General features: G+C 39.7%; 1 protein-coding gene across 2 annotated transcripts in view; it reads left to right on the plus strand.

The window, feature by feature from the left end:
• The first annotated feature begins 10,892 nt into the window (after window positions 1–10,892).
• tcf7l1b (transcription factor 7 like 1b) overlaps window positions 10,893–18,094 on the plus strand; it is a 29,939-nt gene continuing 22,737 nt past the window's right edge. For both annotated transcript variants that reach the window (XM_067521344.1, XM_067521345.1), the window contains exons 1-3: window positions 10,893–11,797; window positions 11,900–11,972; window positions 12,072–12,199. In XM_067521344.1, the coding sequence (XP_067377445.1) occupies window positions 11,612–11,797; window positions 11,900–11,972; window positions 12,072–12,199 (387 nt within the window). In that variant the 5' untranslated portion in view covers window positions 10,893–11,611. The remainder of the gene's footprint in view (window positions 11,798–11,899; window positions 11,973–12,071; window positions 12,200–18,094) is intronic.

Here is an 18,094-nt window from a genome sequence, read left to right on the forward strand (position 1 = left end):
CAAATCTTCCTTTTTCTTTTGTGGGTATGAGTATAAGTTTTAAAATGTAGATCAATAAATAAAAGTTCACTAGTTTCACAAGTTTTTTTATTTGGTAACATTCCATCTTCTTCATATTCTTGTTGTTCATATTCTTCTTTTTGCTCTTCTTCTTCTACCTATTCATTTTGAATATAAACAAGCTGGTACGTGGCTGCATATCTTTTTTCCCCCCTTTTTGCTTACCAGGTTTACATCATGCACTCATATAAACATTTATAGCTTTAAGAACGTTCTTATTAAATGACATTATGTGCTTTAATTGTGGCTGTAGAAAACTCTGCAGGTTTTATTGGCCTAATTGCATAGTTGGTTACGGGATGTCTCATTTACGAGCAGGGTCCTAGTAGAAATATAATACATAATTTCAGGGTTTTCTTAGAGACCAAACCTGTTTAATGTCACAGACTAAATGAAGACTTGTTTGCAGTGTAATGGCTTATTTTTTATTATTGTGAAAAATACAAAAAAAAAAAAAAAAAAGTGTGTCCCTTTCTAATTGTAGTTATTGATGTTTTAAAAGTATTCTGTGTTGTTTAGTTCAAACTGATGCAAAAGTTCAAAAACTGATTTTTTATTTGCAAAGTTTAGTCATTGCAAAATGTAGTGACATATGGGGAAGGTCTCCCTCTAAACGTTATAAATTAAAATAATCAGGTAAAACCAGTACCCCAAACTGCTCTTAAGTAAACATTCTGTCCAAACACACTTTCCAAATTTGGATTAAAACAATATCTCTAAGCATTATAACATTATAACAGTAAGAATGAATCATGAATTCATCATCCCTCAAATTATTTATGGTTCTTTTTTAATTCCTCTCTGATTATCATGATTTAATGTCTCTCCAGAAGTAGAAGAAAGAATGAGATCAGATCCAGTCCTGTCTCTATCACCTCTGATCCACCCTTATAAGATGTGCATCATGTGGAGCACACACACAAACCACACATATAGTCATAAAGAACCAGTAATCCTTAGGGGTTAAACACTTAAATTGCAATCCCCCGAGCCCTCTGTGTCTCTGTGTTGCACCACAGTTCTGGCACAGTGATTGACATCTCTGGAAACTGTTTTATTGTGCTGCTCTTGCAATGAGTAGTCCCCAGAGCATAGGTAATAACTAGTTTGGAGTGTTGACTAATACATTTAGTGGTGGCTCTCCATAATCAAATGTGTTCCAGCTGCTTGAGTTATGATGACAAATTCAGGTTTTCCCATTTTTGCTGAGCTTCCTTGAGAGACAAAGGAGGGATTTCCTCTGAAATAGACAGGCAGTGGCAGCACCAACAAATGGCCTGGTTCTGGTATCAAATAAAAAGTCTGACTAAATATAAACTCATCGGAAGTTGAAACTAGTGCAGGATTAAAGGAGAAAGTGGCCATTGAAAAGTTTTCTACAGACAGTGTCCTGCATGTGGCAATAGATATACGTAACAAAGATTAATAAGAGAACTAAAATGTATCTTTTTAGATGTAGCTTTTGGCATCATTTTGTGACATAGGTAAAAGGTATATATCTGTTTTGAGCTGCAGCCACACACACACACACACACACACACACACACACACACACAAAATACCCTTTCTTCATAAGACATGGGTGGTTTGAAAAAATCTTGCTTCACCAGTGGTATTAAAGCAGCCACCTGTTGTAGAACAGGATTTGTACTGTGCAGAGGTGTGTAGTTAGTGTCAGTGATTGTGTGTGAACATAAGTGACTGGGCCATGGGGGCCTGTCCATCCTGCTGCACAATAAACAGTTTGTTTCCCAGGAGCACCCCTCATGTTCCTGTTGTTGGTTCCATCGCTGCTCACTGGGAAACGTCCTGGCCTCTATTGTCAAGGAGGTCGGGGGTCACAGGATGCTCCTAAAGGCCCAAAAGAGGAGGTAAGAGGTTGGCTGGCGAGGCACGATAAAGGGCTGCACAACCCCCACACCTTATCCCATTATTTATTAGAATCCTTCATTCAAAATCCCAGTGATTATTAAGAATTTTAGGAAATTAAATCAGTACAATGCTCAGACTGAATATTTAATATTCAACGCCCGACTGCTTTCAGTACATGTCTTCCTAGTGTGCATTCTTTGCATTTCTTTATTGAAAGTTGTAGTCCACAAGCTTTCCCTTACTAAGAAGGCCGATCTAAGCAGCTATCATTAAAGAAATACAAAGTTAGAAAAGGAGTGTTTGCATTGTACCAAATTTACCACACAAATGTTATACTTTACCAGAATGAAGCTTTAACACAGGCTTAACCTATGGATTGTATTCATGCTTCTGATTGCAATGACCTTTTCAACAGAATAGCACATAAACAGCCATACAAATGCTGTTTTTGCAGCATGATTAAATATCATTTTAGAAAAGCATGTCATAGTAAAACAGAGACCATGCTGCAATAACAGAAAATTGTTGCACCTCTCTTGGGACGGACTGTCGGGTCTGAGGTGTGTAACAAGTGCTAATTGTTCTAAGGCAGCAATATGTTTTTTATTTATTTATTTTTTCATTACATTTGAATGGATGAGCTTTAGCTTTGTTGCCTTTTCTAGAAGTGCCACAGTGTTCTGAGTGAATGGGATGACTAGACTAGCAAATAACTCTCTTATGGACCTAAGTTAACTGCAGCTTCAAACAATATTCCAAATTTGCGGTGCGGTGTATTTTATTAGGTTTTTATCAGTTTTTTACAGATCTTGGAAGATGATCTCATTTTTTTCCATTCATGCATGTGAATTTTGAAAACGTATAAGAATGTAAATAAAAATTAAAATTAAAGATTTCACAATTGTAATTACAGTTTGATTACAGGAGCAGTGGCAATTGTCATCATCAGGTCTTTTGCTTGTGAAAGTAGCAATTATGATTAGCAAACAATATTGGAAGTATAAGAAATAAGTGCAATAGAAGTAAAAGTATTTGTTACTCAGACAAAATTTTCCAGTGTTATACATAGTGTTAAATAGCACAATATTAGATGATTCTTTCATTATCCTTGGTCATAATCAATACTTCTTAGTATGTTTTAAATAGTATATAGTTTAATCTTGAATAATGTGTCTGATTTAATAAGATTTGTAATATATTTACCGCCAAAACATTATAGAAGTGAAGTACTTAACATCTACCTTTATCTCCTTTATATCCATTCCACCACTGTGTAGTTGTCAAGTTTTTTATTATTGTTGTTCTTGTTATGCAGGTAAAGATGTGTGGTGTCTGATGTAAGATGAGATGTTAATAAAGGTAATGTGAGAGAAACTAGGTGTGGCACATATTCTTTATGAATATAATACTCAAAGTTTGAGTTACAAGTTATGAATCTTCCTTGAGGCCTGACCCTCACCTCATCTTGCCAGGTCACGTTAAGAGTATTGTATTGGATCAGGAATGTGACAGCTGGAAACAGTTTGAAACTACAGATAATTTCTTATCAGATGCCGCTGTAGGTAATGGATGAGAGACACATGTAGATTACCCTTTGGCGTTTACAAAGACCCATAACTACTACAGAGCTACAGCTCTGTAGTAGTTATGTGCCTTGTGGTGATAAAACTGTTACTGTGAATAATATCAGCGTAAAAATCTGTACTGCTGCATGTTTAGTCATTTCTTAATGTTCTTTGTCATTGTGGCAGGCTAATCTGAGCTCTCTAGGTATCCCAGTAGTATGTCACTATCTGAGTTAATTAGACTCTATTGTGTTTTGAGCACTTTGACCTGTTGGGGAGTCATTTCCTGGCCTGTTGTATTTCTAAGTCTGCAACTAGGGTTCTGGCATAATTTGCGTTCTCACTTCACAATCCTTCTCAGATGGCGGGGTGCTTTTCCTTTCTTTATGACCAAATAAATCTGACTGGTGCCAAAGGGGAAAAAATGGGATTAAAATTCCCTTTTCGCTGTCTTGAGGAGCCCAGCTGCACTGCACTGTTTGTTTTCTACAGCACAGTGCAGCTGCAAAGTCAAGCATTATAGAGAGGTGGGCCAAAGCAAAAACAGAAATTACTTATTTTTATTGGCATGTACCTTCCTGTTCACTGAGTGATAATTGTAGTGTGGAATTAGAAAGCAAGAACGGTCTGGTAAGATAATGCTAATGTGGTTCAACATGCTTTCAGTTTATGTCTACTGTATTGTATAGCTTCAGTGTGGTTTACTTTGCTATTTTTTTTGTACAGTAGCTCTTTTTTCTTGCAACTTAGCTGTCTTTCTTGCAACAGTGTGTTTAAAAAAAGCCTACAGTACTCACTGTATGATGTTGAAACTGTCAATTCTTGCCATAGCAACCTAGGTGGTTTAAATATGGTATAAACTATACAGAGCAACATGTACAGCGGTTTAGGCATGGTGCAGTTACCTAATCGACAAAGAGTGGCTTTTGCTTTTTACCTTAGATGAGCAGCTTGTCAGACACACAAGTAGGAATGAGCTGCAGACAGATAGAGGTGTTGATGCACCTAGAGATAACACAGAAATGTGGTACAGCAGGTAAAACATATCTGTGTGTGCAATATTATCCGGGCTGTGGTACCATTCAGGTAATTCTTTGTAAACGCTGTCTGAATGTAAATGAGCGTGACTGCCCAGCAGGTTTATGAAAACTGAATGCTATTGCCCAGTGCCTGCCATGACCTTGAAGTAAAGTTCACCAAAGCAGAGTGGAAGCTCTTTGCTAATTATCCAACCAGTCTAATGCTATTATTTTTCAGATACTTTTTTTTACACATAGTCCTCTACAGTCATATCAATTTTCAAGTCTTAAGGCTTCAGATGCATCTGATCAACATGACTCAGTTCCTCTCGAAGAGCACATTGCCGGCACTTCAATTTACTATCAGAAAAACATGGCATCTATTTTACCCTCTGCATTACCAACATATTTTTAAAATACCAGGAAAAGGCATCTGAACTTTCCAAGTGTAGTATTAGTAGTTACTCTTAAAGTTTAGAAAAAAGATTTTTCAAATTATCACGCACCTAACAAAATATATAATAACATTGATTGCATTTCTTTATATAGCTTATAAAGAAATGATATATAGCTATAATTTAAAAACCAGATTGACACATAACCAGCTTGTTTATTGGATAAAACACACACACACACACACACACACACACACACACACACACACACACACACACACACACACACACACACACACACACACACACACACACACACACACACACACACACACACACAGCTTTAGACGTTCAAGCATGAGGCCACCACCAGCAGAGGTTTGTGCAGTGATTCTATGGAAGAAAGATTTACACACCAACATATAAAGATGATGGTTTCCAGACCTTGTGCATTATTCTGACGTAGAGTGTGTTGGACATGGTCGCTCCAAATCGCTGAAGATAGTTGTTTTTTTAATAGTAAGCAAAAAGATGGCACTAATAATAAGTAATCCATGTGAAAAATAAAAGTCCCAATGGACTGGGAATAACTTTATCTTCTCCTGTGGTTACACACAGACAAAAACCAGCAAGGACGCTAAAAATATGTAAAAAACTTGTGGTGCAGTTTCCCAAGGCCAGAGAAAGGAAATAGACTGACAGTTTCTCCCTGACCCTTTTACTACCCCCCTGTAACCTCCTAACAACCCCCATGGGGGATCCTGTCTCTATGTGTAAAACAGACAGTCAAAAGCATCCTGGAAACTCTAGAGCCACAAAAACAAGGGGACGCGAGGAAGTCCAATAAGCCTGTATGTAGAGGGCTCAGTCAGTAGATAATCTCGAGGCCACACAAACCAGGCGCCAAGCCAATAGAGCCTAAAAGCTTTGTGGCGCAACTGACCAGCGTGGTCATTGTTGTCTTTGGATAGTAAGCAGCTTCAGTGAGGCCAATGGTGCGAAAGCCTCCTCTCTTCTTGAGTGTCTGCTCCAGACCCTGTTGTTGACATACAGGGCAGGTGCAGCTGCTCTCTTCAACTGCATGTAGTAGAACCGCCTCATTGCACACACAAACACACAAACACACAACACGCTTGGATGTCACATGACAGGGTTATGTAGACAAGTTTATGTACCATTTTCTTTAATATCTCTGCAACAATCAGCAAGGCACTGCTGAGTTAACACAGGGTCCACAGAGATGAAAACAATGGCTGAATTCTTCTGGCTTGAAGATGGCTATGGGAAATGGCAGGGATGCCAGAGCTGATAAGTGACCAGGAGGCTCAAGTTACTTCCAGCTGTCGGCAGCCGTGCATGCCTCGGCGGAATGTATGGTTCACGCATAATGCAAACCATTTCATTTGCGTAATGCTCATAAAAATCTGGCGGACATATTAAATAAAGTCAACAGCCTCTCACTTGGGCAGGGTTTACATCACAGGAAAGAATCTCCAATCCTCGTGGGAGCAGTACAATGAGTCTTCAGCTGAGAAAACACAGACAGTTGAACACTGTGACCTTGCAAGCAATAATGTTAACTGGATCAATAAAACTTGCAGAAAGCCTGAATGCAGCATCTGGAAAGAGTCTGACTAAGGTTTTGTGGACAATTATAGTAGTTAAAGAGCTGTATGTAGTAAATAGTGTCCACGAGGACCTGTTGGCATTGTTGAATGTGCCTGTTATTCTCTTAAACCATAAAATATTTCCATATAGACACAGCAAAATAAAGGCTTCATTTGTCTTCTTCTAGTTAAAGTGATGGGAAATTAAAGTTAATATAAAATTAAGCCTGTAAAAGATTAATAGTATTTAATACAGGCTGCTTTTTAGTGCTGTAAACCAAGTTACACTGAAAACTAGCGCCACACTGCATTAGCATCACCTCAATACCAGCGAGGGCCTCTTCCTGTCCATTTGGAAAATCTAAGTACATTCTGAAGCTGCTGCACCCTCCAAAAGGAGAGTGCTTTTGGCAAGCTTTGAAGTTCTCAGAAATAATGCTCCTTAAAAGCATCCTCTGCAATACAGAAAAACATGAACTTGTATATCAGGCAAGAGGCGTGAGCAAGGACTTCATAGCAACCATGTAAATCTGCAGTGGAGGACTGAGACATGTTTGATGTCTTATGATACTATACTCTTTCTATGGAAAGCATCAATTAAACTAGGTAATAGGTAATATTTATTAACCTTTTAATTCAGTTTATGTCACAGTTCTAATAGAAATAAACACAGCCAGCACTTGTTTCATTAAAGTATAAAGCCTTCATTGAGTGTTTGTTTCTGTAGATAAACACTTTCTTGTCTTAAACCAGAGCCCCTGTGGAGAATAGGAATAGAACAAATGCAACAAAATAACAAAGCAAACAGAGAATGGCAGGAATAAAACTTTGCAACACAGTCTTTTATATTCCCTTCTCTGCTCAGTTTAGTGTTTCAGTTACACCCTTTAGGCAGTAAAAACTGTCATCTAATCATATCCTCGCACAGTCTTAAATGCCATATACGCCCATACCAGCTTGGAAAAGGGACCTTTCTGTGGATTAAAACGGATATGAGGTTATTTTTGCGAGATCCATGATTGCATGAGGCACTCCCATCCAGACATAGAGTGATGACTGGGGAGTTGAGTTAACATGGCACAATAGTGATGCGAAAGAATTCATCTGCAATGGATCCTGCCCTTTGGTCGAAAGGAAGATTGGTTTGTTTTGCGGTCTTTTTAATCTGCTGATCCTTCTATAATATCTGAAAGACTTATGGTACAAAGTTAATTGATGTTAAAAATGGGAATTAATTAAAATCGGTAACAAAGTCAAATTCAAGATCAGTCCACTGTTTATTAACAGCATATGAGGGAACAACAGTGTGCTTTACAACTTGTAAGTGAACCCTTTTCATGGAACAGCAGCAACTAAATATCAAGATATCAGATCACATCTACTATAATAGTTCCACAGTTATTCTGGCCCAATATTTTGCTCCATCTTCCAAAACTCTAGCTGTACAAAGCCAAATGGAGTCATACAGAAGGGCTCTTTGGAATTAACAAAGAAACACGATTCAGGTAACACTTCAAAGACTATCAAGTGGGACTTAAATGTGAGAGAAAAGTGAGATAGATTGAGCAGCAGTAGCACACTGTGTGATCTGACATGTCCTCCACATACTTTTTCTAGTATTATTAGAGAGCTTGACAGGGCAGGTTTGGCCTGGCAAGACGTGTTGGACACCCTTGCAGCAGATCAGAGAAAAGGTAAGAAAACACCTTTAACATCTCTGAAACAGTGAGGTGAAAATGTGATAAGGAGATGTGAATTACTGCTGAATTAAGCAGCACTTTGATTGGAAACTGATTGACCGATGGTTGGCAAAACATGAAAGGATGACCTTGAATTCTCCAAAGCGAGAATGGATTGGCACACAGCAGCTCTCTGTTCTTCTTCCTCTCCTCCTCTCTCACTGTTTCTCAAGCACACATGTGCACACACACACAAAGATATACATACCAATGCACAGAAACGCACATGTCAGGGAGAAACACGGACATGTGTATCGACATATGTGTGTTTCCCATCTCTGAATTTTCGCACTTTCTTTGGTGAGGGAAAAGAAATGAGCACACAGTCACGTAGGACAAGCCAGAGTTGAGAGAGCAACTTCAAAGTAAGGCAGATGCAGGGACAGCACCCTCTGAATAAATTTTCTGGCCACCAGTCGATCTGCCCCCAGGCTAAGATTGTGGCTGTTCGCATCTCTCCTGACCCCTCATCAACTCCCAGTTAAAACCAATCCTGCTCTAACAAGGCAGCCGTTTGGAGATAGATATGATACATGGGCAAACATGAAGGCAATAAAAAAAAAAATCTTTCAAATGCTGCAGGTATAAAAAATAATTGTCATCAAATATGTGATTGTCAAATTCTCCAAAAAGCAAGCTGGTTTGATGAATAAATCAGCATAAGGGGTTCATACTAACACATAACAAGCACAACCGTCAGGAAATTTATACGGGTGAGTCCCCACTCAAAATAATGATGTTTTTCAAGCCAAGCCAAAAGTGGACAGTGCTTCATTATCATGTGAGCAACTGTTCTGTATCAGCAGGCATCAACAGGCATTTTGCTTTCTTGCTTTGGAATTAAGCATTTTCAATAGCCTGGAATAATTTATTTATCACATTAGTGTTATACATCTCACTGTGCTGTTACAGCTCACTGTGAACAACAGTCGGCTTACTGCACACCAGTGGTGCTTAATAGCACGCTGCTGAAACTTGTGCATATGTGAGAAGTGTCTCCTTAAGAGATATTCCTTTTCAGCAGCTGTTTATGCATGTCATTATTATTTTTCTCTGTCTTTTAATATTTCATTTCTTTATTAATCATTCATAAGGCTATGGTACGTAAACACTGAATAATTGTAATAACACCTGCTGGGACATGCACAGTCCTTTATGGTGCTGACATGCAATACATTACAAAAACTCTATTTTTTCGGTTGTGTGTTTGTTTAGAGTGTGGAAAACTAAAGTGGTGCATCATGAGTTTGGATGGACAAAATGAAAACAACTACGGTAGTCTGAGCATCATTTGGAAAATACACTCTCTTACATTCTCTGCATACTCTAGCTCATAAAAACAATGATGTGTAGCCCTGAGGGCAAATATTCACCTGTGTGTGCATGCAAGTGCAAACATGTGTATTTCTGTGTACAAGAAACCCGCCATCCATAACAACCCATCATGCAGTTCACAGAAGATGCAGTATGCAATTACAGTATTTGCTGCTTTTAACTGAATGCAAATACACACACTGACACATGCACGCACACACACAAACAGCCAGGAGGACTGGGCATCTAATGAGGCCCGTGGAGACACTGCTGAATTGTCAGTCAACCCTCCACTTGCTGACACACAGTTGACAGCATCAGTGATGTCTTTTCTCAAAAAGGGGAGGCCTGTCGAATTGCATCAGAAGGGAAGAAAAGCCAGAGGTCCATTGGCTGTGGACAGAGAACAGTAAATGTGGAGTGTAATGGAATATGGAAAGAAAAAAACGTAAAAGTTGACTCATGTTCTTTTGGAAACTTTCCCGCTTTCACTGCTGCGTGAATGAGTGAACGCAACCTGTCATTTTCATGCATTTAAAACTCATCTCTAAGTCATGATTAAGATTTATGAGTAGGTTACTCCACAGTAACAAAAAAAAAAAAAAAAAAAGTTGTAACCACTTCCCTTGCGCTTCCAAGACTTGCAAAACCAGGCCTCCAATCCTGTTCCTCAAAACAACAATAGGGGCATGCAGACAAAGTCTACACACACACACACACATACACACACACACACACACACACATATAAACACAGTAAAGAGCCAGACTTGTCGTGGATGTTCCGAGTCTTGTTGCCTCACTCAAATCATGCCCATACAGTAGTTGTGCCATAATGAGCCATGCGTTTATCCCAGGCGTTACTGTTTCAGGACACACAGACGTGCAATTTACATGGCAGCGTGTAATTATGACTTTCTCACTCGCAGTCTGTCCTGTGCTTTTCACTGACATGGAGGCAGTATGGTACCACCCTGAACACTATGCAATAATAATAATAATAATAATAATAATAATAATAATAATAATAATAATAATAATAATAATAATAAACGATATAATAAGTACTAACGATAACAGTAATAATAATACTATAATAAATGATAATAAACACCATTATCATAACTTTGCTTGGTGTACTCACTCATGTACAAACCTTTTCCCTACACTACCAGTTCATTGTGTTGTGCTGGCTGAGCGTTGGTGGCTTGAGGGTTAAGAATAGCTGATCTGCATGGTGGTGAATGAAGTGTCGGTTTTCACTGTTAACTCCTCCTCTACGGACGAGACGAGCTGCGCTTTTCTTCCACTTGAACAACCAAGTAGTTTTCAGGGCGCATTCTCCGGCAGCAATGTGGAGGGAAGGGGCGAGCACGTCCAGCTGAACACTTTCTTCTTTTGCATTGCGTTTTATTTCTCGTTTTATACTTTAAAGACTTTTTGTTTGATAGGTTTAACCACGAAGCGTAGGTTTTAAGTTGTAGGGGGGAGCGAGCGAGCCAGAAGTGAGTAAATTTGCAGCCTGAGCGTCTCGTGTTTTTGCTTTTTAAAAAAAGAAAAACTCCAGTCATTGTTTTCTTTCACATGGATACTGGGAGATGAAATCGGACATGATTCCGTTTCTTCAGTAACGTCTCGGTGGCCAGGACTGTAGTTTATGTGGTCCTCGGGATCTGCAGGAGGAGGAGAAGAGAGTGCGATTCCTCAGCAGCACAACAAGGAGACACACGGGGGCCACAAGTTATCCACAAGCGAAGGAGAAGAAACTTTGCCAAGTTGCTGCGCATCCGGACACTGACGCCAAGTATTTGATATTTTCTCTCGGGACCTCTGTTGCAACTTTACTGTGGATTATTATTGTTGCAAAAGTGGCCATGGACCACGGGATCATGTTCAGAGGATGAAAAGGGAGTTTTGAAACATGAACAGTTTCTTGTAGTTAGTTGGCTTCTCCAGCGAGTCGTTTGGACCACACTTATCTAAAAAGTCAATTGTTCTTGTTTGTCCTCCTCCTCGGCACTAAATCCATTGGTCTGCGAACATGCCACAGTTGAACGGAGGTGGCGGGGATGATTTGGGGGCCAACGATGAAATGATATCGTTTAAAGACGAAGGGGAGCAGGAGGAAAAGATATCTGAAAACGTGTCTGCGGAGAGGGATTTGGATGATGTGAAATCCTCCTTAGTCAACGAGTCGGAAAACAACAGCAGCTCGTCGGACTCCGAGGTAAGAGTGCTCCCCACGGTGCTCAGCCTTAACACAAATGGTCTGATAGTGGAAACAGTTTCAACAGTTTCTTCCCCTCCGTGTGTGTATTTTCCTCGTCAGCAAGCAGAGAGGCGCCCCCAAACCAGACGCGATTCAGAAAGTTATGAGAAAACAAGAGACTACTTCAGTGAAGGTAAAAAAAAACAACAACAACAGGCCCCCCAGCTGCTATAGCTGGCAGTTCTGTCACGTTTGTGTCTTTATTAACGCACACTTTTCATTATCCCCACAGCACTGAGAAGACAGCAAGATGGTGGCTTTTTTAAGAGTCCTCATTATCCTGGATACCCGTTTCTCATGATCCCAGACCTCACGAATCCCTACCTATCCAACGGTTCCCTCTCTCCCAGTGCAAGAACAGTAAGTGTGAATATTTCTCTTTTTCTTTGTCTTGTAGCACTCTGCACAGACTTTGGCCGTGCGTAAAAGTTCCTTGAGCAGTGCCAGACCGCCATATTCCCTCCGAGTGGCCTCTCAAGGAGGACTAACTACTTCTTTGTCCTTTTTGGGGATATAAATTTCGCCCTGCCACACACCCTCCACAAGGCTGCATTTGACAACTCATTTGGCTCAAAGTTCAGACACATTCGTCAGTCTTTTCTGTTTCCAATGATTTATGACAGTTCCTCTCCCTAAACACATTGCACATTACATTGCAATACTGATCTTAAAAATGTAAGTGACCATAGTTTATTAAAGCAGATCAGAGCTTATGTGGTATCATTGTTCATCCTCTGTAGGGACTTTGCAGTGTCAGGCTTGAATTCTTGTATAAATATTAAAGAATTGCTTGATACTTTTATATTTTTCTCTACTCCCCCTAGATTGCTTTCCTTTTGTACACACTATTTTAAGGAAGATATTTCCTTGTTTTTTAAGCTGGTAACTACCAGCTTGCTGCATTTTAGATGCTTTTTGCACTCTGTGTAGAAATGTGAAAAAAGAAGAAGCTGGTAACTAAAGCCCTATCCTACAGTACCAACAATGTAGTACCTCAGTTTGACACACATGGGAGGTATTTCACCAGTGTCCATGACAGCCGTTATCTAGAGACTTTTAAAGACTAGATAAGGGTGACAGGCTTAAGTAAGTGTTGTTGATGCAGAGTTTGCAATGATTCATTCATTTGTTGCATTACATCACTTTGTCAATGAAGGTGTTTTTAACCCACTAACTACTTACTGTAAGCAACTGTTTCTAGGTTTGTAGTTTGATGAATTATATTTCTCCAACATAAATCACCAATATCATTTGTCATATTATGCTTGTCCTAATAACAGGTTTGTTTAGGACCCACAGTAACTTCAGCCCAGTTAGCAGCAAATCAAACGCAACTGAAAAGTCACAAAAGAAAGTTTGTGAAAAGAAATCGATAAATTAGATCAATGTGTTTGTAACAAATAATGACCGTCTATACAGATTCCAAACAAACATTTCAGATTGGAAGCAGTTTGACAAACAATATTAAATGCAATTTAAATTGGGCTATGCAAACTTCCTTGAAATAATCCCTGCTGGAAAGCTATGTTTCTCTGAGTTTGTCCATCCCCCAATGCATGTCTCCCCCCCCAAAAAAAAAACAAAAAAAAACAACTACTTTCATTAAGGCCTGGCAGGCATCTGATTGAAAAGACACCCTCGCCTCCCCCACCCCCACCCCTTTCCTTTTTGTCTGCTTTTCACTGTTTCAGGCCCACTCCTCTTGCCTCCCTGTACCTTCCATTCAATTAGAAAGGCGTTAGTTGACCATTGTTATTCTGAGTAGTCTTGATGGCTTCATTGGAGGTCTCCATTGGGGCTCATTAACTAAATGGCTACTCGGCTCCCACTAGGTGATATGTACCACTGTTTACAGTGAATATGCTTTTGGCCACCAAAGTTTTAGAGTAATAAGGTCATTATTATATTTTATAGTTTTCCTTAGGATTTTTGCAGAAAGCATTGTTAGAGCCAACCTAAGAGTTAAGGCTGTTAAGATTGTTCTGTAACATGTCAGTGCCTTTAGCGTTCTATTATCTAGACTGCTTTGTTTTGTCTTGTGTCTCTGGTATGAACGCCTCTCACTTCCTTGTGTTTTTGTCCAGAAAAAACATAGTTGGAAATTAAAATGATCATTCTTATTCCTGTGGGCATAGTAACAAGTAATTGGGGAGGCTTAAAAAACCTGAGTATTTAAAAAAAAAAGAAAAAGAATGAGGTCAATGGGGTAGAGTGAGCTGACTGTGTCAATCATCACCATAGCAGAAAACAAGCTGGCAGACAATAGCTGGCATACTTAAGGACTCCATATTCCTCCGTGCTCGTTCGCTCAGTGCACACTGCAGTGAATTTGATTGATTAGGTTTCTACTTACAACCTTTTTAGGCTCGAACTTGGGGGGAGGTGTAGGTTTGTTTACACCTGGAGAAGAAGATTTACAACTTGATTTACTATTGCCCCAAATGTCTGACCAGCAACTTAGTTTGACTATACATTTACTAAACATCATCATTCTGTGAGAAAAAAATCGAGATAAAATGTGTCCACAGTGTAACCTCATTTGTATTGTCACATCTCTGGTCTTGAAATACAAACGATCCCAGTGCCTGCAAACAGTTTATGATATTGTGTGTCTTTGGAAAGCCTGCTGGGACCTACAGATTTGTTTTATATGTGTGGTGTGCTGTTTGGTTGTGCTCCATGAAACAAGTTATGTTTCTTAAACAAAACATGAGATTTACAGCAGGGAACAGACTCCACAGTTTTTATTTCCAAGTGGGGAGCTGCAGTTTCATACTGTAGCTCTGAGTGTAATGTAAATATTTTTGCATACATTTTTACATTTCCTGCATGAATCTTTTTCCAACTCCCCCTTCTGGTCTGAGTGTGGTGTAGTACTCTTGTGTACTTGCGTGATAATGAAGCTATGTGAAGCAGTGTGATCCATATGTATCAGTATTTAAAAGAAGACTGCTGAAGAATAGATACGAGATGTTGCTCAATAGCCGTCACACAATGATTTCACTCTGCAGTGTGCTACATGATGAAGGATTTGAGGCCTGAGCTTTTAAATTTGGATGTGGCAACCCTATCATGAGCAATGAGAGACAGGCCTACAAGGGATCAGCACAGAGTTCCCCTGAGGGCCAAGCATAACTGATTTAAAGCCTGCTCGGAGCTGACATTCCGCTGTAATCCACCGAGAGCTGAGGAGGAGGTTTTATGTTTGCAGAGATGTTCCATTAGACTTCTGCCTGCTGTGGGGTGCAGGGCCACAGATCCTTTTTCCCCTGTACAAAGTCAGCTTGACAAATGCTGCTTATTGTTTTTCGACTCATTAGTGTGATTATCTCCGCATTGTTCGTGTAATGACAGACTGCCGCCAGATTTAACTGGTGACCGCTCACTCTGCTCGACGCAACCTCTTGTCAGCTTCATCAGCACTTTTAGAAAAGCTTGCTTGTACATCATCATCATCATCATCATCATCACTGAAGAGTGAAATGCCTCTTGTGTGTGAGAGGTGGCAAGTGAGCGAGAGCGAGGTTGACCCACTCGGGTATATCTTCATCAAATACACAGTGGGACACTAGAACTCCTGAGCATGATTGTTGAATAGAAAATTGTTTGAGATTGAGATATGAATGGAGAGCTTGTATATGTCTGAACATGTCGGTGGCTACGATTGCATGCCTCTCTGACTTTTTTTCTCCATTCTTTCTGCTTAAAAATGTGCAGACAAAGAAAAGACAGGCAGACATTGTCCTGCTGAATAAAAGGACCTCTCCCTGCATAAGCAAAGCCTATTTGTGTGTAGATGTCTTTTCATCAGGTGGTTCGCTTGGCATTTCCCTCACCTTGCTGCAGTCGCTAATGTGCACACATGCATCCATGTGTGCTGTGCATTTGCGTGTGTTAAGTCTGTTAGTGTTGGGGGTGAGTTAAGGAGTTAAGGGATGGTGGTGTTTTTTTTTTTTTTTTTTGGGGGGGGGGGGGGGGGGGGTGTCAGGTGAGCCTGTGTGTATACTTTGCAACAGAGGGAACAGTGTGCAGGGCTCACATTCAGACAACCCTCAGTGTTGTATTGCCGAATGTTAGCGCACAAATATTTTTTCAACCAAGCGCTGTGTCAACAGAACTAACATTTTTGCAAGTTTATAGTTTTTAAAAGATTTTTTTCCTACAAAAGCAAACACATCTACATCAATTTAGTGACACTGTTCAATTAGAAGCAGATCTTCAGCAGCCACAGAAATGCAATCGCTGGCTGAAAGCTCTTGCCTGGAGTGATTAATTTTGATAATGAACTCATTGCTTTGGATTGAGGAACTTAAATTTAGAAAACAGTTTGTTTTGAAATATTAAATTGTTCGTGATTTAGTTTGAGAGTCGAAGGGAAGACTTTTGAATATAATGGTTTTGTTTTGAAATATGTGTTTTATAAGAATTTATGTGTTATATAAGAAATATGTCACAGTATTGTGTATTTCAACAACTGACTGTTTCTGTTACTTTTATAATAGACTAAATTAACCACGGTCAGGTCTTTTTTCCAACAGCATGTTACAAATGTTCAACTTTGCATACCTTTGCACGCACAGTTTCCCATGTAACCAACAAATCATCAACTTCCATAACTTTATATAATCTTTCATAGCATAACATAAAACCTTTTTTATACGGAGTTTTACAGGAACATACAGTTTGCATTTAGTGCTCATGCACCCTCCCTAACATCACTTGTGTGAAATGGTGTCAGTCCTGGTCTGTATCCTTCCCGTTTTGGTCTCTGTGGAAAGCAAGAGCTGGCATCAATTCCTCTTGCTACCCCATAGCCTGCTAGCTCGCTACCTAACCCACCCACCCGCCCGCCCGGCATTAGAAATTCTGTTTATAGCGCTCGCTGGCTTCTCGAGTGCGGGGCCCATCAGGAGCATCTCAGCACCCTTAGAGGAAAGGATAACCAACATCTCCCCTCTCCAGCCGCAGACTCCCCATGTTCAGTGACATCAATGAATCCCTTTGATGTGATATGTGGATGGATATGTGTGCAAATGTGTTTTTATCAATTTATGTGTTTTTCTCATTTGCCATGTTTGGCCGTAGCTGCTGTGCAGTTTGCTACATTGCTTTTCCCTGGGAAAGTTTGAACGAACTTGTAGTTTGAGCTGAGAGACATTTGGCCGAAGGTGAACATCTCTAACATACCGGTCTTAAATGTGTGTTTTATTTTTTGCAGCTTTGAAACAGTTCCAAATTGTGTTGCTGACTATGTCCGTTCAGCGTCCCAACAACAAGAAACGTATGTTGTAGTGTCAGATATAGAAATGTTTCAGTGAACAAATCATCTCTTGTTATTTTTTAATAAGAAACCACTGGGCCTGTCTACACATGTTCTGTCACTGCTTTTGAACAGTTGTAACTCTTGTTCAGTGAATGATTACTGCAGGGTTAAGTTATTAGGGGAGTAAAGGTCTAACTGAAATCCAAAGCTTGTTATCTCTTCTGATCCAGAGCTGCTAATTATCAAAACAAAAAAATGGAAAAGAAAAGTAAAAGAAAAGTGCTCTAGGAAATGTAGGTGTGGGAAACGGAGAAACATTTCATGTGACGTGTGAATACCGGCTTAGTCATGTCTGTCAGGGGGTGTAGGGGTGATCAGGTGACCACAGTCTTGAAACAATTCACCTTAAAACATTGACCATGGATCAATTGTCCATTTTCCATTTATCCAGTAAAAAAGACTTTGGCATTAGGTCTTTAAATTTTTTTCCTGTTATCAAGTTGAATATGGTTGGTAACGCTAATTTTCATGATCTGATTATTTTGTTGATTAATTGTTTCTTTGCCCAAGCGCTTTTCAGCGCTGACAATAGTTGCTGATTAAATTCCTGAAGTGATAAGAAGTGGAGCTAACTGTAAACTGTCCTACTGGACTGTCCTTTGTAAGTGTTTGTGGCCTTCTCATTACCATAACCAGTACTGCTTAGCTAAGATAAAGAAATTTTTTCCCTCTTTAATTGGGCCTTAAACACTTCACTCTATGCTAATAAAATATGATTGTACAGCAGGAAGAAAAAGAAAAAGCTTTAAGCAGGGTTTCATCAGTCTGGTATTCCAAGCAGCTGTTTTCGGTTTAGGCACTGCAGGCAGCAGGAGAGGGAGAGAGAGAGAGAGAGAGCAAGCAGGAGGAGAGATTGTTGATGAGATGTGGTGGTGGGAGCATAAACTGGGGCAGATACGAGTCCTGCTATTCCTTTGCCTGTTATCCCGAGG

Source organism: Channa argus, chromosome 11 (genome assembly GCF_033026475.1).
Source record: "Channa argus isolate prfri chromosome 11, Channa argus male v1.0, whole genome shotgun sequence".
NCBI lineage: Eukaryota > Metazoa > Chordata > Actinopteri > Anabantiformes > Channidae > Channa > Channa argus.